Source organism: Balaenoptera musculus, chromosome 14 (genome assembly GCF_009873245.2).
Source record: "Balaenoptera musculus isolate JJ_BM4_2016_0621 chromosome 14, mBalMus1.pri.v3, whole genome shotgun sequence".
NCBI lineage: Eukaryota > Metazoa > Chordata > Mammalia > Artiodactyla > Balaenopteridae > Balaenoptera > Balaenoptera musculus.
This window is the reverse complement of record NC_045798.1, coordinates 21,496,612-21,521,780: the sequence shown is the minus strand read 5'-3', so window position 1 is coordinate 21,521,780 and position 25,169 is coordinate 21,496,612. Positions and strand designations below refer to the sequence as shown.

The 25,169-nt window shown below is 58.6% G+C and overlaps 2 protein-coding genes across 4 annotated transcripts; one reads left to right on the top strand and one right to left on the bottom strand.

The window, feature by feature from the left end:
* Positions 1 to 43: 43 nt before the first annotated feature.
* On the top strand, positions 44 to 13,982 carry CCDC157 (coiled-coil domain containing 157). 3 transcript variants are annotated; one of them, XM_036874984.1, is made up of 12 exons: positions 44 to 177; positions 3,278 to 3,417; positions 6,126 to 6,384; positions 8,081 to 8,252; positions 8,953 to 9,598; positions 10,292 to 10,369; positions 10,727 to 10,917; positions 11,286 to 11,462; positions 11,631 to 11,799; positions 12,882 to 13,021; positions 13,478 to 13,566; positions 13,656 to 13,982. In XM_036874984.1, exons 3-12 carry the CDS (start codon positions 6,137 to 6,139, stop codon positions 13,903 to 13,905), a joined length of 2,160 nt encoding a protein of 719 aa, XP_036730879.1. In that variant the 5' UTR covers positions 44 to 177; positions 3,278 to 3,417; positions 6,126 to 6,136; the 3' UTR covers positions 13,906 to 13,982. The 3 variants fall into 3 exon arrangements, with proteins under 3 accessions (XP_036730879.1, XP_036730881.1, XP_036730878.1); XM_036874986.1 differs by having other exon boundaries at positions 69 to 177; positions 3,287 to 3,417; XM_036874983.1 differs by lacking the exon at positions 3,278 to 3,417 and having other exon boundaries at positions 87 to 177.
* Positions 13,983 to 16,034: 2,052 nt separating this feature from the next.
* RNF215 (ring finger protein 215) lies at positions 16,035 to 23,559 on the bottom strand. The gene is made up of 9 exons (XM_036824034.1): positions 23,185 to 23,559; positions 22,785 to 22,928; positions 22,230 to 22,301; positions 22,064 to 22,149; positions 21,485 to 21,641; positions 17,495 to 17,614; positions 17,274 to 17,417; positions 16,929 to 17,031; positions 16,035 to 16,839 (listed from the first exon to the last, which is right to left on the bottom strand). Exons 1-9 carry the CDS (start codon positions 23,470 to 23,472, stop codon positions 16,817 to 16,819), a joined length of 1,137 nt encoding a protein of 378 aa, XP_036679929.1. The 5' UTR covers positions 23,473 to 23,559; the 3' UTR covers positions 16,035 to 16,816.
* Between the last annotated feature and the right edge of the window lie 1,610 nt (positions 23,560 to 25,169).

Here is a 25,169-nt window from a genome sequence, read left to right as displayed (position 1 = left end):
CGCCCCTTCTCCGTGACGTAAATTCCCGCCCCTCCCTCTCGAGAGACGCCGTTGCCGTGGCAGCGGTCGGGGAGCCGGGACAGGTTTTGCCGGGGATCCCAGGAGCGGCAGGCGCACCTGGGGGCAGTTTCATGAGCCGACCAGACACAGTGGCTGAGGCTGCGACGCCGGAGACTGGTGAGACGTTTTACATCTCCCGCCGACGCCCTCGCACGCACCCCACGGCCCCGGCCCCCCTCCCCTTTACTCCACCAGAAGATTCCTCTCTCCCTCCGACCCCCGCCTTCCAAGGTCCCCGCTCTCTCCCATTGGCCTCCCACTTTGGCCAAACCCCGCCTCCCTATTCCCCCAGCCCCCTCTTTTGCTTTCAGGCCCACCTCTTTCAGACCCCCTTCCCAAATCTCAATCCCTAATTCCCACGGGTTCCTTTTCCCGCGGGCCTGCCTTTTCCAGTTCCACCCCTGCCTTCCATAGTCAAGCCCTCAAACCCCGTAGACCAATTCAAATCAAGGCTTCTTCTTTAGGCTCCACCCCTCACGCCCGCAGGTTGGTCCCTGCGGACCACTTCCCGGCTCCGCAGTACATCTCGAATCCCGCCCTTTCCGCTTCCCCTCCTGAGAGCCTCTCCTCCCTTTCCCCTCTCTCCCAACTCCTGAACCCTTGCCTGGACTTCAATTTCTTCACCTGTGAAATGGGGGGTGGGGGAGGGGGGATAGGAAAAGATGCCCTCCCAAGTCTCCTCCCCGTCTCTCTTCCTCACATACACACCATAGCTGGCTTATGTCATTGTTATTATTAATGTTGAATTATAATGATAGGCTTTATTGAACACGTACCATGAGCCAGACCGTGTGCCAAACACTACATGCATTCCATCATTTATTTCGTATAGCAACTTACTTACAGGTGAGGACAGTGAGGTTCACATCCTCAGTTCACATGGTGGAGTGGGAATCCAAACCCAGGTCATTCTTCTCTACTAGTGCAGTTACTTACTCCTTTGTCTTCACTGGATTCCTTCAGTGTCCCCAGGGATCCAGGCAATTAGCACTCCTGAGTCAGAGACTGACACTGCCATTTAGATGGTTTTAGAGTTTCCAAAGTGTTTCCATGGGTGCACTGGCCAGGAGGGAGGCATAATCTTTACCTGAGGGGTAGAGTCCCAGGGGTCACGAGAGAGAAGCAGGAGAAGAGAGGGAAGGGACTCGAATGTTGAACGGGAGTGCAGGAAAGGCTCCTTCACTTCTCTGCGAGTTAAAAGTCCACCTTGGGCTGAGGGGCCTGAGGAGAGGCAGAGTTACCTGCTGCTCCCACCACAGGGTAGTGGTGGCTCAATTAGTGCCAGCACTTGTGTGATCTCAGGAACAGTGCGGGGCTGGCAGCTTCAGGGCGAGGGTTCTACTCAGGACCCAGGAATTACAGAGAAAGCCTGTGTCAAATGTTCCTTCACTTGACACACACACACACGTGTTTCTTAAAACAGGCTTGTATCTGCAAACCCCCACTGTTCAGAAGAAACGACGTAGGGTAACCTCGGATGTTTTTCTATGTTGTGTTTTGCTCTCATATATTCTTACTGCTTTGGCATTTGCTGCTGCTCATCAGAACCAGAATCTAACATCTGGCCCCAGATGGCCCCGGATGGCAGCTGTAGTTATTTGAGGGTGAACAGGTTACTGTTTCTTTTTTTTTTTTAATTTTTATTTACTTACTTATTTTTTATAGTTGGCTGTGTTGGGTCTTCGTTTCTGTGCGAGGGCTTTCTCTAGTTGCGGCGAGCGGGGGCCACTCTTCATCGCGGTGCGCGGGCCTCTCACTATCGCGGCCTCTCTTGTTGCGGAGCACAGGCTCCAGACGCGCAGGCTCAGTAGCTGTGGCTCACGGGCTTAGTTGCTCCGCGGCATGTGGGATCTTCCCAGACCAGGGCTCGAACCCGTGTCCCCTGCATTGGCAGGCAGATTCTCAACCACTGCGCCACCAGGGAAGCCCAAGGTCACTGTTTCTTAATGTCTGCACAAGCAAGCTCCTGAGTTCCAGGTGCTTTGCCACCTGAAAACCCTTCCTCCCGGGATGGGATTTCTTGCTTGCTGTATTTATTTCCTTCCTGCCATTCCAGGAAGGAAACCCAGAATGTTTCAGTCGGTTTTTCTGTTTGTTTCTGCCTCATTCTTTGGGGACATAACACCTCATGGGTGGCAATATCTTATGAGAGGCCATCACTGGGGCAACATTTGTATGTGGGAAGTGGACCTGTGTGTGTGTGTGTGTGTGTGTGTGTGTATTGTAGGGACTCATCACCCCACCTGAGGGTGGAACTGTAGAGCTGACACACCAAGACTTGCCCCCTGCAGAGACCCTCAGACATAGATGGTGCTTCCTGGGGGACAGTGCTCTGTGTGCCCTGCTCTGTCCCTATCCCTGACACAATGCCCAACATGTAGAAAATACTCAGTCACCATCTGCTTAATGAACACAGGATCTGACCCCCTACCCCTGCACTGTCCGATATAGTACCCACCAGCCCATGTGGTGCTGTATATGAAAATGGTGGCTGGTCCAAATTGGGATGTGCTATAAGTGTCAAATAGACATTGGATTTTGAGACTTAATGCAAAAAAATAGACTTAATATTTTATATTGATTTAACATTGAAGAGATATTTTGGGTATATTAAGTTAAGTAATATATGTTATTAAAATTAATTTACCTCTTTCTTTTTAGTTTTTTTAATGTGGCGAGTATAAAATTTTAAAACCCATACATGGCTTGCATTATATTTCTTTTGTCCAGTGCTGCTCTAGAAGTAGTATGGCCTGAAGACAGAGCAGAGATGTTGGACTCAAGAGCCCCAGCTCCCTGAGTGATCTTGGGCTAGCCCCCTAACTTCCCAAAGCCTCAGTTTCCTCATCTGTTTAAAGGAGGTGGATTTGGGGACTTCCCTGGCGGTCTAGTGGTTAGGACTCTGCGCTTCCAATGCAGAGGGTGCAAGTTCAATCCCTGGTCAGGGAACTAAGATCCCACGTGCCACGTGGTGCAGCCAAAAAATAAAAATAAATAAATAAAGGAGGTGAATTTGGGAAGTGGCCGACAGTAGGTCCTGTAGTCAGAGCCAGCGGTGCTCAGGCTCAAGGCTGGCAACCCCACCTGCCCTTTCCCTCACCCCATCCTCCAGCCTGAAACAACCCCCTTCTTCTGGGACAGCCTCCTCCCTGCCCCCCACCCCCAGGAAGCCCTCCCTGAGTGCCCACTCCCTCACTCTCCCTTCATCCACTCCCAGGGACTGCAGAGCTGGACACGGGAAGCCAGGCACCTGGCTGAGCCTCTGACCCTCTGACCCTGAGCCCGAAAGCCCACAGGCAAGTCCAAGAGCTGGGGACACTCAGACATCCAGCTCCACGGACAGGCACCTGTGCAGAGGTGAGGACAGGGCCCAGTCCTCTGGGAGGCCGGAGAGGCTGGCTTGCCCTCAGGAACCACCCTGGGGCCTCTGAGTTTCCCTGCACCTGTGGGCACAGGCAGGCCCTCAGGTCCCAGCCCAGGTGGCCAGGTCATACTGCAGTGAACTCAAAAACGGTCTAAGTGCTCACAGGGAGACAGATTCCCAACTGCAAATAATGACTCAATGATTCCATGCCACTGTGGTGTGTACTGGGAGGGAAAAGCACAGGCTGCTTTGAGAATGTGTAACAGGGGACCTCACCAGCCCGGGGACCTGAGGGAGGCATCTTATTTAGACAGAGTATGGGGAGGAAGCATATTCTGCGGGGGTGAGACGCCGAGGTGCGAGGGTGCTGGGCAGAGGGGAGAGGGTGACCCTCAGGAAGGCTGGGGCAGTGGTCTGGGGGAGGTGGCGGGTGTGGAGCAGTGTTGATGGACAGAGGTGGTGGGTTCTCAGTGTGGGTGGGATGTGGAGCTGGCAGTACTGGGTGCCTGGATGTGGGGATAAAGGAAAGGGATTCGAGGAAGTGCCCAGGTGCTTCCAGTGAGGGTGCCATTTTCTGCGATGAGGAAGGTTGGGAGATGGAAACAGGTTGGAGGAAGAGAGGTTTCCCCGCCAGGCCTGGACTTCCTGGGGGCCTAAATCCTGCCCAAGGAGCCCCTGCTGCAGGGTGGGGCTTTGGTGCAAGGAACTTTCTGCTGCTGAGAAAACCACAAAGGACAAGGGGCCCCACTGCAGGGTGGGGAGGGACCAGGGCTCGGCATCCACAGGGCTGCTGGCTCTGACACCTGCTGTCAGAGGCCTGCGAAGAGCCATGGGAGGGGCCAGACCTTCTGAGTCAAGGGCCAGGGATGGTTCATCCAAATCACTGTCTTCTGATGTCCACACACGGCAAAGATGGAAGGGGAGCAATCTGTGCGGGCTGCAGGGGAGAACAGGAAATATGGAAGGTAGACAGCAGCTCCAGACAAGGATGGTCTTTGCTATTGTTACTGCTAGTAATAGTAATCACAGTAATAATAGTTACTATGGCTGCAGAACTTTTACTGGTGCCTTGTCCTGGACCAAGCACTTTTTTATTTTTTTTAATTTTTTGCTGCGTTGGGTCTTCCTTGCTGCCCGCAGGCTTTCTCTAGTTGTGGTGAGCAGGGGCTACTCTTTGTTGTGGTGCGCGGGCTTCTCATTGCGGTGGCTTCTCTTGTTGCGGCGCGTGGGCTTCAGTAGTTGTGGCACGAGGGCTCAGTAGTTGTGGCTCACGGGCTCTAGGGTGCAGGCTCAGTAGTTGTGGCACATGGGCTTTGTTGCTGCGCGGCATGTGGGATCTTCCCAGACCAGGGAGCCAACCTGTGTCCCCTGCATTGGCAGGCGGATTCTTAACCACTGCGCCACCAGGGAAGTCCTGGACCAAGCATGTTACTTGCAGATACCACCTGGCCTGATGGGGGACGGTGTCCCCATCTTACAAGTGAGACAGCTGGAGCTCAGAGGGGTGCAGTGACTTGCCCATGACCACACAGCCAGAAGGGGGCAGGACTGGGACCCCTGTATCAACATATAATGGGCCCCCTGTCACCAGAGTGATTAGGATAGCTATCCATACAAATTTTCAGGTGTTCCTCTCTAACACTTCAGGACTTGTTTTCCTCCCGAAGTCAAGGTATTTTAAATTTTCTTTGTGGATTCTTTTTTCTTTTCTCCATTCAATTACTAGTCGTTCATTTGTCAGTGAGCATCTGCAATAGGCCAGGCCCCAGGCTGCCATACTGGGGACACCACAGTGACTGAGGTGCGGTGAGGACCTGTCCTGGAGAGCAGAGGCCATTCCTCTGCGAGAGCGATCAGGGCCAAGATGGGGGAAGCCCAGAGGGAGTATCTAAGCCAGCTTGGAGGGTGCTCAGGGAAGGCTTCCTGGAGGAGGTGATGTCCGGGAACCCTGAAGGATGAGAGGAGTTAGGCAGGTGATGGGAATTGGATGGGGGAAGCATGACTCAGATGGAAGAGACAGATGGGCACGGATTCAGAAATGAGTGCCTGCACAGGAGCTGCTGCTTGTAGCTGATGGTATGTGGAGTGGAGGAGAGGGGAGGGGAGGTGACTAGAGAGGACAAGGGGAGGGGTGTGCCTGGAGGTAGGCTTTCTCCCAAGGGCCAAAGTGAGTCCTGAGGGGCTGTTGGCCAGTGTGATGTGGTCAGATAGGCTTGGCCCAGGTCTCCATAGCAGAAGTGGATCAGATTCCAGTGGGCAGGCCTGTGGCCCAGCTGGAACTGCTGCTGCAGTCCAGGCAGGAGACGAGAGTGGCCAGGGGTGGTCCAGTGCTCCCCATCATACTGTAGCTACAACTGTCTTTTCGTTGTCAGTAGCTGTCCAGTGCTTTGCTCAGGGAGGGAAGGACAGCAGGTACATCCTCATGCACAGCTGTATCCACCCAGCACTTAGCAGGGACCTGGCGCACACAGGTCCTCAGAGGGACTTGTGGACCGAGGGAATCAGTAATGTGGGCGTGGGGTAGGGTGGATGAGAGGGAGGCTGGTGAGGTCACCCACAAGCAGGTCCCGAAGGGGCCAGGGAACCGACTTCTCCCCAGGGTCGAGGTTGGATTTCAGCAGGTTTTCTGGGGTTTTCAGAAGCTTCCTGCAGCAGCAGCCGCATGGCTCTGGCTAACGGAGATCCTCTCTGTCCACCCCAGGAGCCACAAGGATGGCACACCTGCTGGGCAGCCAGGCCTGCATGGACAGCCTGCGCAGGGACCTTACTGACCTGCAGGGTGCCATCGTGGACGTGTTCTCGCGTGCCGGGCCCGTGCGCTTCCCCTCCTGGAAGTTCCCTGACCGCATGGCCTGTGACCTGGACATGGTGGCCCTGCTAGAGCACTACGACCACGTGCCGGGTGACCCTGAGTTCACACAGCTGTCCCACGCTGTGCTGCTGGAGCTGGTCATTGACAGGTGAGAGCCTGGACCAAACCTGGTCATCTCAGGATGTTGGCACCCACCCCATAAACCAGTAGCAGCCACAGGATCCGCTTCTGGCGGGGGTGATGACATTGATGACAACAGTCACCTTTGACTGAATGCTGTCGGGGGCCAGCTTGGTTCAGGGCCCTCACAGCGATCTCACCTGTGTTGTGCTGTGCTGTGTGTCTTATACTCCACCCTTAGGGAGTTGCTGGCCACCCTGTTGGTCTCTGTGACACCACAGCTCTGACGGCTACTTCTCCAGCCACTGCCAGCTGCTTCCTTAGGGTTTCTGTGTGTCGAGGACACTACAGCTGCTGCTCAGACTTTCCATCCCAGGCTGTTTTTCCTGTCCCTTCCATGTGTCACAGGGCCAGACACAGGATGTGCTTTTCCAAATCCTGGCCCTGCTGGGAAGAAGGCCAGTGGATTCCCCTGCAGCCCCACCACTTCTACACTGTCATTCACATTAGCATGGTCGTCAGCCTCCACTCCCTGGGGACCGCAGCCCAGGCTCCATGTGCTCCAAACCTTGCATGCTAATGAAGTCACGGGGGACAGACAGGCAGGGACCCCAGCAGTTTGGGGATGACCTGCCTGGAGACAATTAGAAGCCAGGGTAACCACTCAGAGGCCTGGAGGAGCCAACGGTGTGAAAGTACTACCTGGACCCTGTAGGGGGCTGAACATGTGTGAGCCCAGAACACACCTTCCTTCCTTGTTGTGCCCTCTGCTAGGAGTGCCCCGCCTACTCGTCCCTGGACTGGCCGAGCCCGTCAGGGCCCAGTTCACCCATCCGCCTTCTAGAAAGCTGGTGCTGACCTGCCTTCCCACCCCTCGCCTGGCCCCTCTGTCCAGGCCACTCTCCACCCTCCAGTGCTGCTCATTCATTGTCCCCATTCACAGAGGAGGACACCTTGGCCCAGAGAGGGGCAGGGCCTGGAGCGGTCAGCACCCCCTCCCCCAGGCCCTCTCTGCCCAAGGGCACAGTTGGTTTGGGATGACCCTCCTGCACCTGCAACAAGTTGAGGTCATTTATCTGCCCATATGTTTTGTAAACACAGTACCTCTTCTTTTAAAACAGCCTGATTCCCATGCAAATACATACTTCTCTTCCCAACAACCCTTTTCCTTACAATTAGCCCCTGACTCAGGGTAGGATAGGGACCTGGCTCTCTCACTCCAGTCTCCGTTGTCGCAGAAGCAGCTCGTCCCACAGGAGAACCCCCCCCCCCACCAACTAGAATCAGGAAACCGCAGGGCACACTGCCCTGCACACTCACCCTGAGGCCGTGCGCAGCCTCCTCCACTCTGGGGGTCTCAGCTGGGTCCTCTGCGAGGTGAAGGCTCTGAGCCACATGATGGAAGGCAGCCACTTACCCAGCACTTTCTGAGGACTCTGGACACAACCAAGGCAAGGCCCGGCCTCCCAGAGCCTCCCAGTCCAGTGGGGAGCAGCCAGGCAGAAGTGCTGCCACCCAGGAGGCCCCGAAGGGGCCCCAAGCTTAGCCTTCAGGGAGGGCTTCCTGGAAGAAGTGGCTGTTGGGTCGGGCAGAGCATATTCTGAGATGCTCCGAGTCCCTGACGCCCGGGCCGGTTCCCAGAGCTGGAGGCTGCTGGTCGTGCGGTGTGAGGGCACACTGGCACTGGGCTCTGCCCCAGCCAACCCTGCCATCTCTGCCCACAGGCTCCTGCTGCTGCTTCAGAGCTGCGCGAGCTACTTGGAGAACCTTGGCTTGGAGCAGACGGTGCCCCCCGCCAGGGCTGCCAGGCCCTGCATGTCTGTGGGGCTCACAGTGCGGCGCTTCTGGAACAGCCTGCTGAGGCTGGGCATGCTCATTCGGCAGGTGGCCCCCCAGGTGGGTCGGCCACCTGCTTCCCCAACTGCGGTCACCCTCACACCAGTCCACCTGCCCCAGGCTCCTCGCACACCACATGTGCACCACATCTGTCGCTGGCTCCACTCTGGAGCCCCCACTCAAGGCCCATGCAGCCTGGCAGTTCGTAATGCAGGCCTCGGGGGTCATGTGTGGGCCACCTGGTTCTGCAGTTTACACTATGGGGCTTTGGAAAAATCCTACCTAGTCTGAACCTCAGTTTGTTCATCTGTGCAGTGGGGGTGATAACAGTCCCTACCTCCCAGGGCATTGTTGGGGAATGGTGTTTGTAAGAACCCCATTTGTTATGGGTTATTCCATAACCCTCACAACCACCTGGTGGGCAGGACCACTGTCACCATGATGGGAAGGAAACTGAAACTGAGAGTGGCTTCAGCAACACAAGAGCAGACAAGTCCGCTAAGCAAGGGCCCAGTACCCGGCAGCTGTGTCTGTCACGGTGTTACCCTCCCAGTGCCATGCATGTAACAGCATGGAGCCTGGGCTTGGTAAGCTGGGGCAGCAGAAAGGAGAAGGTTCGCTCTCTCACTCACATTGGTATCAGATACCATCTGAAGGTCTGAGCATCAGGAGTGGCTGCTGTCACAGAAATCCCCAGAGAGCTGGTCACCTCCCAGGCCCATCTCCCTCACCTGCTTTCCCTTTCTTTTCCTGACTACAGAAAAGGGCAAACCAAGGGGAGACCCCCACCTCCAAGCCCACAGCCAAGGGCGAGCCAGCCAGGAGCCCTGAATTTGTGACCGCCAAGCTCATCAAGCCCACCTCCCCAATGCCAGGCTTGCCCCAGACCTGCCAAGAGCTGGACAGACTCTCTGTCCGCATCTCCCTGCCATGTCCAGCCAGGATGGCCGAAAACACCAGGAGTGTCCACTCCCAGACCGTGGAGACAGCCCTGGTGCCCTGTGATGCGTGCACCAGCGTGCAGGGCAGCCTGCGGGAGGTGGGCAAGATGGTCATCAGCCTGTGTCAGAGCCAGAACTTGCCCTCGTCCTTAGGCCAGTTCCAGCATCTGGTGCAGGACAGCATGGGGCTCAGGCCGCTGCCGGCCACCACCGTGGGCCACTGGGCGGCCGAGCAGAGCAAAGACCTGACACGCCTCAGCAAACACATGGGGGCCCTCACTCAGCTTGTGGGGCCCCTCAGGGCCCAGCTGGAGGAGGCTAAGGGGCAGAAGGACAGACTGAGGAAGCAAGTAGGCGAGCTGGAGCAGGCCCTGCAGCGGGAGCAGGGGGCACAGCGGCAGCAGGCGGATGAGGCCAAGCAGCGCCTGGCCCAGTGGGAGCGCGACAGGCAGCAGCTGCTCGCAGGTGTGTGCCTGAGGCCGGACCCTCAGTGCCAGGCTCTGCCACAGCCTGAGCATGGGCTTCCCCAGGAGCAGACCCCGCAACGGGGCTGTGGGTGCTGGGAGTCGGTGTGGAAGAAACCTGGACTGGGAGTGGGCAGCAGACGCAGGGAAGGGAAGGCAGGGGAAAAGGGGTGTGCTCATCAAGCCGGTTACACTGCGGGCAACTGGAGCTTAATCCCACTGGGGAACGCAGGAGCCCGTGTAGAAGTCCGAGTCGTCCCACCAGAGGGGCGAGGGAGCGGCAGATTCATACACTCACTCCTGTCGGTCACCGAAGGGGACTCCTGGGGAGTTCATCCCCTGGGTAGCTCCAGCCAGCTGAGGCCCCTCTTTGGCTTCAGTAGAAGCCGTCAGGCAGAGAGACGCAGCTATGGCACTCACAGTGGGCCAGCTCCTGCTGAAGTTGTGAGGCCTGAGGGAGTTGGGCAAGTCACCCCCGTGGAGGACACTGAAGCCCAGAGAGTCAGCCAGCTGACAGGAAGCAGAGTGGACAGGGACCCAGGCCTCCTGGCACCTCCCCAGAACTCCTCCCACAAGCCCAGGCACTCCTCCACCCTGGCCAGGGCTGCCACCATGCTGTGGGGTGCACTGGGCGTTGAGGCTGCCAGCCAGGCCCAAGGGAGCCTCTGAAGGGCCTCTCTCTCGGCTGCCATAGAAACAAGTGACCTCAAGACAAAGGTGTCCACCCTGGAGGGGGAGCTGAAGCAGCAGCGGGAGTCCACGCGGGCCGTGGGTGAGGAGCCCTGCCATGGAGCCCTGTACCGTGTGCCCTGTGCTCGGTGGCTGGACCAGCACCCTCTGTCTCTGTCTCCTGGGCTTCGGGGGCAAAGCTAAAGGGAACCACAGAGGAGGCTGGGTCTGACAGGCCACACTGTTGGGTGATGCCACCTCCCACCCAGAAAGTACCTTCTTTTTCAGAACCCACCTCAGGCAGGGTTCAGAGCCCCATTTTGTGGCTGAGGACACTGAGGCCCAGAGATGTCCTGTGACCAGCCCCCACCTCCCAGGTCTCGTCCTGGGTCAGAGGCAGTGCAGGGACTCCCCAGGGCTCCCCCGCTCTACCCCTTCCCCCACCCGCTCAATCCTGCAGAGACGAAGGCCCAGGAGCTGCAAGAGGAGGCTGAGCACAGGGCGGAGGCTGAGAGGCAGGTGCAGCAGCTGGAAGAGCAGGTGCAGCTGCTGGCAGGGCGGCTGGACGGAGCCAGCCAGCAGATCCGCTGGGCCAGCGCAGAGCTGGACAAGGAGAAGGCCCGTGTTGACAGCATGCTCCGCCACCAGGAGGTGAGGCTGGGAGCCTCGTCAGCGCCTGGGCTCCTGCAACGAAGGCTGCAGGGAGAGAAAGGGCTCCACTGACGGCGGGGAGACACTGGAGACCTAAGGAGAAGAATTCCTGAGTGGCGACTGTGACTGGAAAGAAGTGGGGGCGAGGTCTGCTTTCCAGGCGGGGCAGGATCTCCAAGCTTGGGGGTCCTGGCCTTGCCAGGGTTGGGGTCTGCTCCCTTCTTCCCTCCACCCCTTCCACTGCACGCATGTGCACAGACAGATGTAGCACAAGGGGGTGGGCTTGGATACAGCTGCCTCCTTTGTCCTGCGTGGCTGGGCCTGGCCCCATGGGCCTCATGGCCTCCCTCCTGCCCATCCCGGCTCAGTCCCTGCAGGCCAAACAGCGAGCCCTGCTACAGCAGCTGGACACCCTGGACCAGGAGCGTGAGGAGCTGAGGGGCAGTTTGGACGAGGCCGAGGCCCAGCGGGTCCACGTGGAGGAGCAGCTGCAGCACGTGCAGAGCGAGAGGGAGCAGGGGCAGTGCCAGCTGCGGGCCCAGCAGGTGCGAGTGGGCAGGGTGAGGGGGCAGGGGCGGCACTTCCCTTTCTCTGCAGGAACCTCCAGCCAGCTAAGCACCTGCGGGCCTGCCCCGTGCCTGGGGAGTGATGGTGATGGGGTGTCCCCAGGGGGCTGGGAGCGGGTCCTCAGCTCTGAGCCTCCCCTGCCCCAGGAGCTGCTGCAGAGCCTGCAGCGAGAGAAGCAAGGCCTGGAGCAGGCAACAGCGGATCTGCAGCTGACCATCTCGGAGCTAGAACGCGAGCTCGTGGAGTTGAGGGAGCGGGAGAGGCTGCTGGTGGCCTTTCCGGACCTGCACAGGCCTGTGGAAGCCCAGATCCAAAGTAGGGGCCTGGGGTTGGTGCGGAGGGCACGCCGGGGCTGGGGGCGGGCAACTGAGGGCTCATCAGGGCAGGACACGGGTCCACAGCAAGGGTGGCAGAGCCCCCACAACACACAGGTGCTGTGCGAGTTACCCACTCCTCTGTGTGGATGGGGACACAGAGGCCCAGTGGGGAGGTGACTGCTCAGAGTCACACAGCCAAATCCAGACCCAGGTCTGGCTACCTGTGTAGCCTGTGCTCTGTACCACATCACAGGCCAGTCCTTGCTCAGCTTCCATGTCCCCTGTCCTGGCATCTCCCCAAACTACACCGTGGGGCCAGCTCCAGGGGCACAGCCCCAACTGTCCAGTGTCCATGGGAGTGCCAGGGACCCATCTCAGTGGAAGACTGACTGCCCGGCGACGTGGGCTCTCGTCCTAACCCCTCCAGCCCCCTGAGGCTCTGGGGTGAATCCCCGTGCAGAGCTGTTGGGATGATCCACTGCAATCTAGCTTGTCATGATAAGTCGTCACTTGTGAGTGCTGGGCCCTTGTGTTACCCTGTCAGCCGCCCCGCGAGGCAGGTAGCAGCCGCTTGTGTCAAACCAGGAAACTGATAACCAGAGCAGGCAGCACCTTGCCTGGGTTCAGAGTCAGGGGGAGCATCTGTCCCCCCAGCAGTGGGAAAGAACATCCTTGCTGAATTCCTGAGACTCATATCCAAGAGCTGGCTGTGGCTTTGGACGAGTCACTGTCTCTCGGGCCCTCCGAAAACAGGTGGCCTTGGAAGAGCTTCACTTTCTTACCTATGTGCTAAATTTTTGGTGAGCTCCAGGTCCCCCTCAGCTCTCAAATTCTGCAAGGCTTTGGTCACCTCCCAGCAGGCAGGGGGGTAGGGAGCGCGGGGGGAGTGGGGGGAACAAGGCCTCAGGAGAAAAAAGATGAGGTGGGAGGTCCAGTATGCTGACCCCGCCCACCTGCAGGGCCACCGGCAGGGGACCCTAGGCACATACCGGCTGGCGTGTCTGCCCTCTGAGGTCCTGTCTCGTTGGGCACAAGAGGCAGACCTGATGGGGTTGGGTGCCAGATAGTGGGTCTCCACAGGCTCTGGCAATGTCACGGACGACATGGAGAAGCAGGTGCAGGCCAACGACATCCGTATCCGGGTCCTACAGGAGGAGAACGGGCGGCTGCGATCCATGCTGTCTAAGATCCGGGAGGTGGCCCAGCAGGGGGGCCTCAAGGTGGGTAGCATGGCTCCCCCACCTGAAAGGGGCCGGCCCTTGGGGACTTGGAAGAGGCCCCCAACCCAGCAGAGGTCTTCAGCTTCCCCCGGGGAATCTGCCGTCAGCCCAGCTCATTGCACATGGGGCTCTCATGACAGGTGGCTTTAGGCTGTGCTTTTGTGAACCATCTTCCACGATTCAGGAAGGCATGAGGATGTTACCGTGCCTTCTAGCTCCAAATTCCCCCTCTAGCCCTTTGAACCTTTATTTCAAGTGCACCAGGAACCTTGTGAGAAAGCAAACCTTTCCACCCTTACCACGGCTAAGGACAGGCCCTGGAAGGCTTTCCAAACCCTGCCCCTCAGAGGAAGGGGCCGTGGCGACAGGATCAGGCCCTCCCGCCTCCTCTATGACACCCTCTCTGTTCGCTGCAGAGGGGACCCTGGGCCTTTCTGAGCTTGGTTTTCTTTGCAGCTGATCCCACAGGACCAGCTCTGGACCCCTCCCAGCAAGGGAATCCACGGAGCAGCGCCCCCAGCCCAGGCCCAGAGAGCATCTCCAGGGTGAGTGAGGCTTTGTCAGAGGCGGGGCGTGTGGGGGTGGGGTGGTCCCCCTCGTTCACAGGGGATCTTGCCGTCTGGTCCTCCCTCAGGCCCCTGGGCAGGCGGCACTCACCTTGCAGCAGGACGGCCAGTGCGGGCAGGACCCTGCCGGGCCAGCCCCAGGCCTCCCCACCTCAGCAGCCCTGCGGTCGACCCAGCAAGTCCTCCCTGGAGGATGTGACCCACTCGACCAACTGTGCCCAGAACCCCATCCGGGCCTTGGCCAGGCTGAGAAGGAGACTGTCACCAAGCCGGGGCCAGGCCGGCCCTGCATACCAGCCCCAGGAGCGGCCCATGTAGCCTGCAGTGGAGTGGGGCTGGAAGGCGGGAAGCTGGCAACCCACCCCATGTAATAAAGCCCAGGCCATCTGCTCACAGCGACCTTGGCCTCACCACACTGGCTCAGCAGGGCAAGAGTCCTCCCTTCCCTGTCCTGAGTCCCCAGCCATGTGGGTCATTGGCCAGCAGAGGCCTGGCACACTGTGCACCCTCAGTAAATGGGAGCTTCCTGCCTCCCTCCTGATAGGGGCAGTGGGGGAAGAGGACGCACTGAGGGCAGAAAGAAGCTTCTAGCACCTGGGCGATGTGAAAGGCAGCCTTTTGATCCCCATAGCAAAGGCTAAGGGGTAACATGGACTCAGTGACCCCCACCAATAAAGAGCAGGGTCAGGGTAGAGGGTGCGCAGGGGAAGGAGAGCAGCCGCCACGGTGGGCCCGGTGAGGACACCCGAGGCAAGGAAGGAGTCAGAGGCTGGGGTCCTGGCTCAGGCTCACAGAGGCAGGCAGGGACCACCCAGCTGTGAACCTGGGGATGGGGACATTAAGGATCCAAGAAAATCAGCCCCCCTTTCACTGCAGAACGCCTCACCTTCAGGAAACACAAGTCAGAAAGGGTTCCTCTAAATCCAGGAGGTTGGATCCCCAGGAGGCCACTGAAGGCAGGGCAAGCCTTCACCCAGCCAGAGAGCGGGATACCCCAAGCCAGCCCTGGCTTTCCCAGGCCTGTCCCTTGGGGCCAGGGCACTGATGCCACCAGCCACACCAGGCCTGCAGTAGTCGTTTTCCTCACGATGCCTCCAGCCTGTCCTGAGCCACCCCGCCTATGAAGGACAGGCGCTAAGACCTTGCTGAGGAGTTCTGGGTGTGGGGGTGGGATGGGAGATGCTCTTGGCTTTCTATGACAGTTTTCCCTGGTCAGGAGGCCAACAAGTAGAGCACCTCAGTTTACAGAGAAAAGTCAAGAAGAGCTGTGTGTGTAGCTGAACTGGCATGGCCACGGGCTGCCCAACTCTTGCTTCTGTGGAGCCTGGGGGCTCGCTGAGGGAGCCTGGGCTGTCTGGACTGGGCCCCTCACAGGTGAGGGCCAGCCCTCAGGTGTGCTCCCTGAGGCAGGGGGCCCAGGCCCAAGTGCAGGGGGAGGACCTGTCACGGCCCGGCTCCTCTCCGCATCCATTCAGTAGCTCACAGGTGTGTAGGTCAGACGTCCGGGCCCTGTGTGGGTGGGTTCTCTGCTCAGGGCCTTACAAGGCTGAAATCAAAGCGTCTGCCAGGGGTTTCCCTGGTGGCGCAGTGGTTAAGAATCCGCCTGCCAATGCAGGGGACATGGGTTCGAGCCCTGGTCCGGGAAGATCCCACATGCCGCGGAGCAACTAAGCCCGTGCACCACAACTACTGAGCCTGTGCTCTAGAGCCGAAGAGCCACAACTACTGAGCCCGCGTGCCACAACTACTGAAGCCTGCACACCTAGAGCCCGTGCTCTGCAACGAGAAGCCACCGCAGTGAGAAGCCCGTGCACCACAACAAAGAGTGGCCCCCGCTCGCCGCAACTAGAGAAAGCCCACGCACAGCAACAAAGACCCAATACAGCCAAAAATAAAAAATAAAATAAATAAATAAAACTTAAAAAGCATCTGCCTTCTTTTTGCAAGGGTGTGGGACAGAATCCAGGCTCATTCTGATTGTGGGCAGAATTCTGGTTCTTGCAGCTGTCGAACTGGTGCCGCTGTCAGGGCTACTCTGGGCTCTGAGAGGCCATCCAACTTCTTGCCACGTGGCCCCTCCATCTTCAAGTCGGCAACAGAGAATTTCTCAGGCATTGAATCCCCTCCATGGTTCAAATTTCTGAATTCCTCTCCTTCCACCAGCTGGAGAAAACTCTCTACTTTTAATGGGCTCACGTGGTTAGGTCAGGCCCACTTGGATGCTTTCCCATATTAAGGTCAACTGTGCCATATAACATAACCTAATCATGGGAGTAAAATCCATCAGCGTCATAGTGCCAGGATCACATAAGGCGTGTCCATGGGGGCTGGGGGAATCTTGGGGGCCATTTTAGAATCCGCCTCCCACGGGCAGTAGACTCCAGGGTGACTTGTTTATCTTAAAACATCCACACAAATTTTACATCTTATGTTAAAATATATCCATGTTTATTTTAATATTAAACCTCCCATACCCCAAATCTAAAAAAACGGATGCCCCTATAAGATGTACATTTATCCTGTGGCTTCAAGTATCCTGGTCAGCAACCTGTAGCCCCACGGAGAAGCACAGGACTAGATGGTTTCTAAGGCCTCTGGTCCCAGCCAGGCCCCAGAAGGGAGCCCAGCTGGACAGGCCATGGGACCTGCAGCTGCCGGTGCCCAAGGACCGAGGGTAGCAGGCAATGGAAGGGCCGCTAGGTTTAACATCATAGCCTTCACCAAGATGTGTCATGGAATATGGTCAGGCTAGAGTGCCCCCAAGGCCGGATAGCTCCTCTCCCAACCCACCCCCCAATAAATAAGCACAAAACCTGGCCACTGCAGCCTCAGCCCCCAGGGATGCCCTGACAGGCAGGCCAGAGAGCTCCCAGAGCCCTGGGAACAGCAGCACTGCCCACACCCTCTTCCCCAGGTCCCTGGCCAGAGTCCTGGGAGCTGTCTGAGCAGAGGGCAGGCACCCCAGGATGGCAGAGAAAGGCCCCAAAGCAGCCTCTCTTCCTGCCGGGTCTGGGCCCTGCATCCTCAGCCTGGGGGCTGTGGTCCCTCCACCCCAGTGTGGATGTGGTGGGCACCTTGCCCCTCAGCAGGGGAGGCCCCTATCCCTCCTTCCACCCATAGGGTTTTCTGTCCTGTTCCCCCTGCCGTCTTGTTCCAGGCACCCAGGGCCCAGGGCCGGGATGCAGGTGGAGGGGTCCCTTCCCCACATGCAGAGACCCAGCCGGGGCAGCTAATCATCTGAGTAGCGGTTCCCTGCAGGAGAGGAGAAAAAATATCAGGGAGGGAGGTGTCAGGTGGGAACCAGGTGGAGACGGTCAAGGGCCCCCACCCTTGGTGCTCACCCAGGACGTTGAATTTGCACAGCGGGCAGGTCTGCTGGAGCATCAGCCAGGGGTCCACGCAGTCTCGGTGAAACTCATGCTTACAGGGCAGCACCCGGAGCCACTGCAGGGTGGGGGAGAGGGCTCAGGCCACAGGCACAGGCCTCCAGTGGGGGTAGCAGGCCCCACGCCCTCACCTGAGCTGGGGAACTGAAACCCCTGTGACCTGCCCCACCCCCATGCTGCTTTCCATAGCTCTGGTGGGGCTGGGTGAAGGCCTGGTTGGGGTACTTCTCAGGTCTCTTGGGAGCAGGGTAGGGGGCATCACGTGTCAGCCGAAGGCTGGCCTCTGCCCAGGGCACTAACTTGCTTGTTGCAGAAATAGTCCAGACACACGGCGCAGGTCTCAGCACCAGGCTCCGGGGGGCCCTGTGCTGCCCGGCCCAGCCGGCAACGCCGGGTCTTGAGGGACGCCAGCCTCTGCACCACCCGGCGCTTGAGCAGGTCCACCTGTGGGGGAAGGGCACACAGTTCCCAAGGGCTGGGGACACCAGGGCTCCCGAGGGCCCCCGAGGGCTGGCTCCCACCTGGCCTCGGGGCTCCCGCTGGCTCTGCCGGGATGCCTGCCGCTGAGCTTGGACCACGAGGCCTGTGCACAGGAGCATGGCCACCAGCAAGATGGTGTTCCACAGCTGTTGCAGGGGCTTCTGGGGAGAAGAGCAGGGTGTTAGGGGCACTGGGGCCACCCCACCCTCTTTACCCAGTAAATCCACCCCAAGGACCAGGCAGATGAGGTCCATGGGCACCATGACCCCGGAGGCGCCAGGCTTCCTCTTCTGAAGCTGCTGTCCCCCACCTCCGCCCCGTGCTCTCTCAGGGACTGCCCCAGCTCCACCCTACATCAGTGCTCAGCCCAGGCCAATCCTGGGCAACAAACCTGGTGCTTGTGCACTCACAGAAGCATCTACTGACAGCCTCACAGATTCCCCAGCCCAGGACCCCCATCCCTACCCAGCACTCCTCCTGGTCTGCTCTCCTGGCTGCCATCACCCACCCACCCACCCCCATCCAGGCTGAGCATTCACAGCCTGAGAGGGCGCTAGTCCCTAGGCCCTGCCTCCTCACTCCCTAGAGGCCCCGCACGCCCCTCCTCTCCTCCCCACTCTGCTGCTCTTCAGGGGCCCTGCTCAGGCCTCACCCGCCCAGTTCCCACCCACAGTCACAGGGATCTCACCTGCAAACCCGATTACACAGCACCCCTACTGGACCCTTCCCTCTGATGCTCCCCTCCCGCCTCCTCCGCATTCCCCATCCTCAGGAGGAAACCCAAACTCTTCTACCAGAGGGCCCTCAAGGCCCTTGATCTCCACCCCTCCCCCCTCCCCCCTCCCATGCTCCCTGCCCCTCCCACGTCTGTGCCTTTCCACACTGTTCCCGGTCTTGGGAACTAATGCTCTTCTTCCACGCTCCCTCCCTTGGCTTATGGCTTTGGACACCTCTTGCTCTGGAAGCTCTCCCTGACCAACCCTGCCAGGCAAATGTTCCCCCCTCACCTCCCCTGCCACCCTCCTCATACCCACTCTGCCCTCAGCGGTCCTCCAGCTCGCGCTGGTCGGAGGGAACCACGTCTGAGGTACCTCACTTCGCCTTTGAGAGGCCCCCAGGGGGACACACTGACGTAGACTGAACTGCCACCATATCCAGTGCGGCAGACAGGCTGTGACCACTCAACAGCTGGCTCAGGAGATGACACAGCGGAGGAAGCAAGACCCAGCCTCTGACCCACCAGCACGCGGGCCTGCGGATGTGTCACAACTAATAAATGCATTCGTTTAAAAGTTTTCTGCCACCGTGTTCTTCCCCAGCCAATGCTGAAGTTCAACTGCCAACACGTGGTGGGAGAGGGGCTGAGAAGTGATTTGATGGGCAAGGTTGGGTGCTGTTAGGGTCACAAGATGTTGCTTTTGTTCAGGGTGGAAGCACTCTGGGGGCCACTGCCAAGAGGGGTCTGTGAGCCCCAGCTTCACGCTCTGTCCCACCCTTGCCCCCTGGCTTGTGTCCCCGTCCCCTTTCATCCATGGTGGGATGGTGACACCTACTCAGGAAGCTCTCCCGAAGCCCCTAGGCTGAGCTCAGGCGCCTTCACCATGACTGGAGGGCCATGCCCCTCACCAGCTCAGTCATCACCCCAGCAGGTGACAGTGTCTCTGGCCTAGCTCCTCTCTTGATGGGGCCGCATGAGCCCAGGGCTGGAGCTGTCCTGTCCTCATACCCCCTGCCATGCTGAGCCAGGCTGACACGTGGCAGGACTCACGCGACCTTTATACTGTAAGCTCTCTGGGGCAGAAACTGGAGCTCCGTGCTTTGGAGCGGCCAGTGAGTTCTGGGTGGGCCGAGGGTGTGGCTGGCCTGGAGCTCTACTGGAGGCCAGAGACCCCATCTCCCCAGGCTCGGTGCATCTTGGGGACCCCCACGTGAGGAGAGAGGGCAGGGTTGGGCCTTGTCCATCAGAGCAGTAGGACATGGTCATCGGACTTTTCTGATACATGCTGGCTACAGCTCTGGACGTCCAGAGGCTGGAGGAATGGTGAATGGGCCCTAGGGCTGAGAGCTGGCCCTGGCTGGCCTTCAGACACCTCAGCACCCGTGGGCTCCCAACACCTGTACTGGCCCACCCCGGCCAGCAGCAAGGTCAAGGCTGTTCAGCTTTGCCCTCACAACCAGCCAGCCTCACCTGACCTACAGTACGTGCCCACCTCCTGGCCTCTTGGGCACGCTCCCGGCCTGCTCCTCTCTGAGCTCCAGGCTTTCTGCCCGCACCTCCTCCCAGTCTCGCATCTGACAGCCCCTCACCAAATGCCTGCCCCTCCCAAAAGTCCATGTGGGCTGCCCTCCAGGGGGAGAGAGGGCGGGCTCTCTCCTCTTCCAGAAAGCCCTTCCTTCCACTCCCGCAGCCTCACTGCCCGCTCCCTCTGCAGAACTGCGGTTCACGCTGCTCAAGCGAAATCGTGCTGTCTGGGCTGCCTCCGTGTAAGTTCCTCTTCTCTGCCTGTCTTTGAGGCCTTGAACGGCAGAGCCCAGGTCTTCCAGGCCTTCTGTACCCTCCACAGCCCTTCTCACGGAGCCCCAAATGTCCTAGAATATCAGAAGTCCTTTGGTGACTGTTGACTTACTCGAGCACTCATAACAATACAGGTATTGTAGCAGAGCAGCCACCCATCTGCTCAGTGCCCGCCGTGAGATTTACATTCACGATCTCAACAATCCTGTGGCCGTGTGCTATACCTGTTCACAAATGAGGAACGTAAGACCAGAGGTTAAACACGCAGCCTAACACTGCCCAGCTAAGGTTTCAGAGCCTCATTCCAAGTCTGCTTGACTTGAAGCTGCCTTGCACGGCTCCCCATCCACCAAGGCATGCTGGAGGCTGCGTGTCAGGAGAGCGGGGCAAACCTGCCCTGCAGAGTGGGGATTTGAGAAATGCTTGTAGACACAATACCTTTGACCCTCTCTATGCTGAGCACTGGGAAAGCCAGAGACAAATAAGACACAGCCTGGCCTTCGGGAGATAAAGTCACAGTCCCCAACGGTCACACAGGATGGGCTGTCCTAAGAGGCCTATGAAGGGCCTGACAAAGCACTGCTGTGATTTGAAAGCAGGAGAGGGGGCTTCCCTGGTGGCGCAGTGGTTGAGAATCCGCCTGCCAATGCAGGGAACACGGGTTCGATCCCTGGTCTGGGAAGATCCCACATGCCGCGGAGCAGCTAAGCCCGTGTGCCACAACTATCGAGCCTGTGCTCTAGAGCCTGTGAGCCACAACTACTGAGCCTGCGCGCCTCAACTACTGACCCACATTCCTAGAGCCCCGTGCTCCACAACAAGAGAAGCCACGACAATGAGAAGCCCGTGCACCACAACGAAGAGTAGCCCCAGCTCGCCACAACTAGAGAAAGCCCACGCGCAGAAACAAAGACCCAATGCAGCCAGAAATAAATAAATTAAATAAATAAATTTCTTTTAAAAATTAAAAAAGAATTAAAAAAATAAAAATAAAAGTAGTAGGGGGGCTGGGGTCCCAATGTGAGGGAGGCTTTCCAAAGAAGGCAGGAGGATGAGTTGTGAGGGCTCTGGCTGGACTGGGACATACAGAGCTGGAGAAAGAGGGTGTCCAAGCCTACAGACAAGCCCCGGTGGCAGGAGACCGGGGCGTGAGTGGAGACCGGTAAATGGCACAGAGTGGCTGGAGTGTAGGGAGAAGACTGGGAAAAAAACGGTGAGTGATCAGGAGAGCTGTGAAAGCCAGGTAAGGAGTTTGAACTTCATTCTGCAGGTGATAGGGAGTCAAAGAAGGCTTCTGAGAGGGACAGGGACGTGACAACAGCAGCAGCTAAGGCTGACTGTGCATGACCCCGGGTCAGGCACCACACTGAGCACCCACCCGGCCCCTGAACCCTCACAGCAGCCCTGGGAGGTGCAAGGGGTGGTCCTCCCCACCAGGGCAGGAAGAGGCCACAGGACTGGAGACAAGTCATGTGTGTGGTCCCCCCACCCCCACCTCCTCTCCCCAGGCACCCACCTGCTCCTGGGCCCGACTGCCTCCCAGGCACACCAAGTCCTGCCATCCTCCGTAGCTGTCCTTGGAGAGGCCACAGGTGGTCCACAGGGTCAGCTTCCACTCGATGTTGGCCGACAGGGACTCTCCGCTGGTGATCTCAGCCGTGGCCTGGGTCCTCCTGGGAGGGAAGGCCAAAGGGGCCAGACGGAAGGGCTCTTGGGAGGAGAGGCCCGGACCCACTCACCCCAGCCTTGTGGGAAAAGGATACCCCCGAGTATCACCCCACAGCCCTTCTCCTTCGGCCCCCACGCCTTTCCCAGCCAGTGGTTTTTCTAGTTCTCATAACAGCCGGCCAAGCAGGCCCTCAAGCACAGGGAAGAGTCAATCAGGAATCTGGCTTCCTCCTTGTTGGAGCCAATCACCTCCACGTATAGAGCCCATAGAATCATCTCCTTCTAGTCCCCTCACCCATTTTTCAGACTAGGAGGCTACAGTCTCAGACTAACAGGGAAGGCCCTGGTCCCAGGACGCCTGAGCCCATGACAAAGCCAAGGACCCTAGCACCCAAGCCCAGTCCTTTGAGCCCAAACCCCAACTCACTGCAGCAGTGCCTCCAACAGCTTAGTGACATTGGAAGAATAATGGAGGACGATCACTGGTCTGAGCAGAAGCTGGGATATGTCCAGCTGTAGGGGGACAGGGAGGTCAGCCAGGCCGGGTCACCCATTCCCCAGCCTACGTGCCCCGAAAGCCTGATCCGGTTTACCTCTCGGACCACGTTGTGGTTCAAGATGAGGAGAAGCAGGGCAGAGGCTCCCAGGAAGAGCGCCCTCCGCATCTGCAGGACAGAGGCAGAGGCTAGCACACACCCTGCCCACACACCTGTCTCACCACCTGTGGTCATAGTTATTCTCAGCTCCTGGCTCTGTGGTTAGCATTTCCTCTGGACAGATCAGCTATAAGCTCCCTGAGGTCAAGGGCAAAAACCCTTATTCCTCTCACCTTCCCCCCAGATGCTCTGGGGGACCCAAATAATACTGTGCCTTCCCTGGTCCAAGCAGGGCAGGCCTGCCCATCGACCCCCAGCAGGAACTCCCCATTGGATACTCTCAAAGTCTGGCTGAGCTTCCTGACTCTCTCTGGCCTCCTCCCACCTCCCTGCTGCCAACCACACTGACTCCAGTCTACCTCTGGGGTCCCTTGCCCCAGCCAGGCCCAGGGCTTCTCTGGAAGCTCCTTAGGGGCCCACCTGGTAGTCTGGTTCTAGCAGTTGCCTTGAAAACCCTTCCTCCAGCCCCCTTTCCACATACACCCCCTGCACCTGCTGAACCAGAGCCTTAGGATAGCCCTGTGGGCCGCTGTCCTGACTCTCCTGGTGAATCTGGGCCTCCTGCTCCTTGCCCACGTATGCCACTGCAATCCAGCCTTCTACCGGCACCTCCTGCTCAGCATCCACGATGTCCATCTGTGGGGCGAGGGGCCATGGTAGAGGGAGGAGGGGGAGGAAGGGGGATCGGTCACACAGACGATGCAAGGCCAGGGTTTGAGAACGAGTCTGGAGGGGAGGGCATCTGATCTCAGGTTCTGGAAGCCGGAATGCTGGGGGCCTGGGCAGCCTGGGGAAGGGGCGCTGGGCTGATAGGGCTTGGTCCAGGATGAAGGCTGGATCTGGGTGCAGGGTCTACGGCGGGGCGGGGGCCATATGGCTCAGCGGCGCTCACCAGCAGCAGGCGGCCACCCAGAGGGAGCGCCGGGTCGGCCTCGGGGCCGATCCTGACGCCCTCCAGCAACAGAGCGTCCTCCCGCGGCAGCCTCACGTCCACCCGCACGGCGCGGGCCCCGCCCCGCCCCGCCCTGGCAGTGGGCTCGCTGCCGTCCGCCGCGGCCCCGGGCCCCGCCAGGCCCAGCCAGAATGGCAGCAGGGACAACAGCAGCAGCAGTGGCGACGGCGGCGGCGGAGGAGGAGGCGGCGGCGGCGACCTCGGCGCGGGGCGAGCGGCGGGGCCCATGGCCGGAGACAGGGGCGCCGGGGGTCCTGGGAACGTGGGGAAGCGGAGAGAGCCAGGCCACAGCCGGACAGGGCGGGACGCCGGGAGGGGCGAGGGCGGGGCCGTGGCCGGACGGGGAGGAGCGCCGGGAGGCGGGGTGGGCTCGCGGCGGCTCCTGCACCCAGGCCCGGCCGCGCGCGCCCCCTGGTGACCGTGGAGAACACAGGCGCCGGCGGTCAGCGGGGCTGGAGCCGGGCGGAACCCAGGTCAACGAGCAGAGGTGGGAAGTCAGAGGAGGCGCGCCCAGCTTTCGGTTGTCAGACGGCGGAGACCAGACGAAGGGAGACCGACGGAGATAGTTGGAAGATAGTTGGCGACTTGGGGAGCCGGAGGCACGATTGGGGCCCCAGAAGGTCAGCAACGAGGAACTTCTGGGGGTCTGGACGCTAGCCCTTGCTCTGGAGCCGCCCGACGGTCACACGGTTGGCCTGGTTCTCCATTTCTCCACCAGACTGAACTCCAGAGACTGGCCTGACAGGCGTTCGGGGGGTGGGGAGGGGCGAGATTGAAGCAAGGGTCCTGGAGGGGCAGAGAGAGGGGCCAGGAACGCCCAGCTAACACACTTCCTCAGTGGGGCCCAGAGGCTGGGTCTTCAGGCCTTGAAACGGGCACGATAGAAGACCAGCACTGCCTCACCCCCAACAAGTCATGTCTGATGCCCACCGGAATGTGAAAGTTCCATGGACGGCCCTAAAACTCGTCCTTCTCTCCCAGGGGTTGCTGCTGCTGGAAGCTGGCTCAGTCTGAAAACTTTAAAAAAATTGTGTCGTGATAAAAGGGCAAAGGCCTGAGGAGCCATGACACTCTTTCCCCCAATATTTTATTATGAAAAATTTCAAGCATGCAGAAAAATTGAAAGAATTTTACAGGGAACACCTGTATAACCACCAACGTTGAACTATCAAGATGCTCCTGAAGAATAAGATGGAGAGAATAAGACAGTCTGAGATCAGCCTGAAGTCAGACAAATAGGGCATCAAACGCAGAAGCCAGAAACTGACCCGCACACAAAAGCATGGCTGTGTAAGAAGAAGCGTTGCATTTGAGGAGAGGGGAGGAGGCAGTAGGATGGACTGTTTGATAAATTGTGCTAAGGGAATGGGTTACCATAAGGAAAATAAATGGTATTAGACTCCTACTGCACATCATACACAAAAAATCAATTCCATGTGGATTAAAGACGTAAATATGAAAAGTAATACCCTAAACATTTTTTAGAAAAAAAACATAGAAGAATATCTTGGTTACTTCAAGGTCAAGAGAGATTTTTTTTTTCTTCCAACTTTATGGAGATATAATTGACATACAGCACTGTATAAGTTTAAAGGGCTACAGCATCATGATTTGACTTACATACATTATGAAATTATCATAAGTTTAGTGAACATCCATCGTCTCAGACAGATACAAAATTAAAGAAATGGAGGACTTCCCTGGTGGCACAGTGGTTAAGAATCTGCCTGCCAATGCAGGGGACACGGGCTCGAGCCCTGGTCCGGAAGACCCCACATGCCGCGGAGCAACTAAGCCCGTGTGCCACAACTACTGAGCCTGCACTCTAGAGCCTGTGAGCCACAACTACTGAGCCCGTGTGCCACAACTACGGAAGCCCACGCGCCTAGAGCCCGTGCTCCACAGCAAGAGAAGCCACCACAATG

Coding starts and splice junctions, on each gene's coding strand:
- CCDC157 (XM_036874983.1), top strand. CDS start 132: ATGAGCCGACCAGACACAGTGGCTGAGGCTGCGACGCCGGAGACTG. Junction 178..6,125: donor GGCTGCGACGCCGGAGACTG/GTGAGACGTTTT, acceptor TGTCCACCCCAG/GAGCCACAAGGATGGCACAC. Junction 10,918..11,285: donor GCATGCTCCGCCACCAGGAG/GTGAGGCTGGGA, acceptor ATCCCGGCTCAG/TCCCTGCAGGCCAAACAGCG.
- RNF215 (XM_036824034.1), bottom strand. CDS start 23,472: ATGGGCCCCGCCGCTCGCCCCGCGCCGAGGTCGCCGCCGCCGCCTCCT. Junction 17,615..21,484: donor GCAGTCGGGCCCAGGAGCAG/GTGGGTGCCTGG, acceptor TCTTCTCCCCAG/AAGCCCCTGCAACAGCTGTG. Junction 16,840..16,928: donor GTGCAAATTCAACGTCCTGG/GTGAGCACCAAG, acceptor CCTCTCCTGCAG/GGAACCGCTACTCAGATGAT.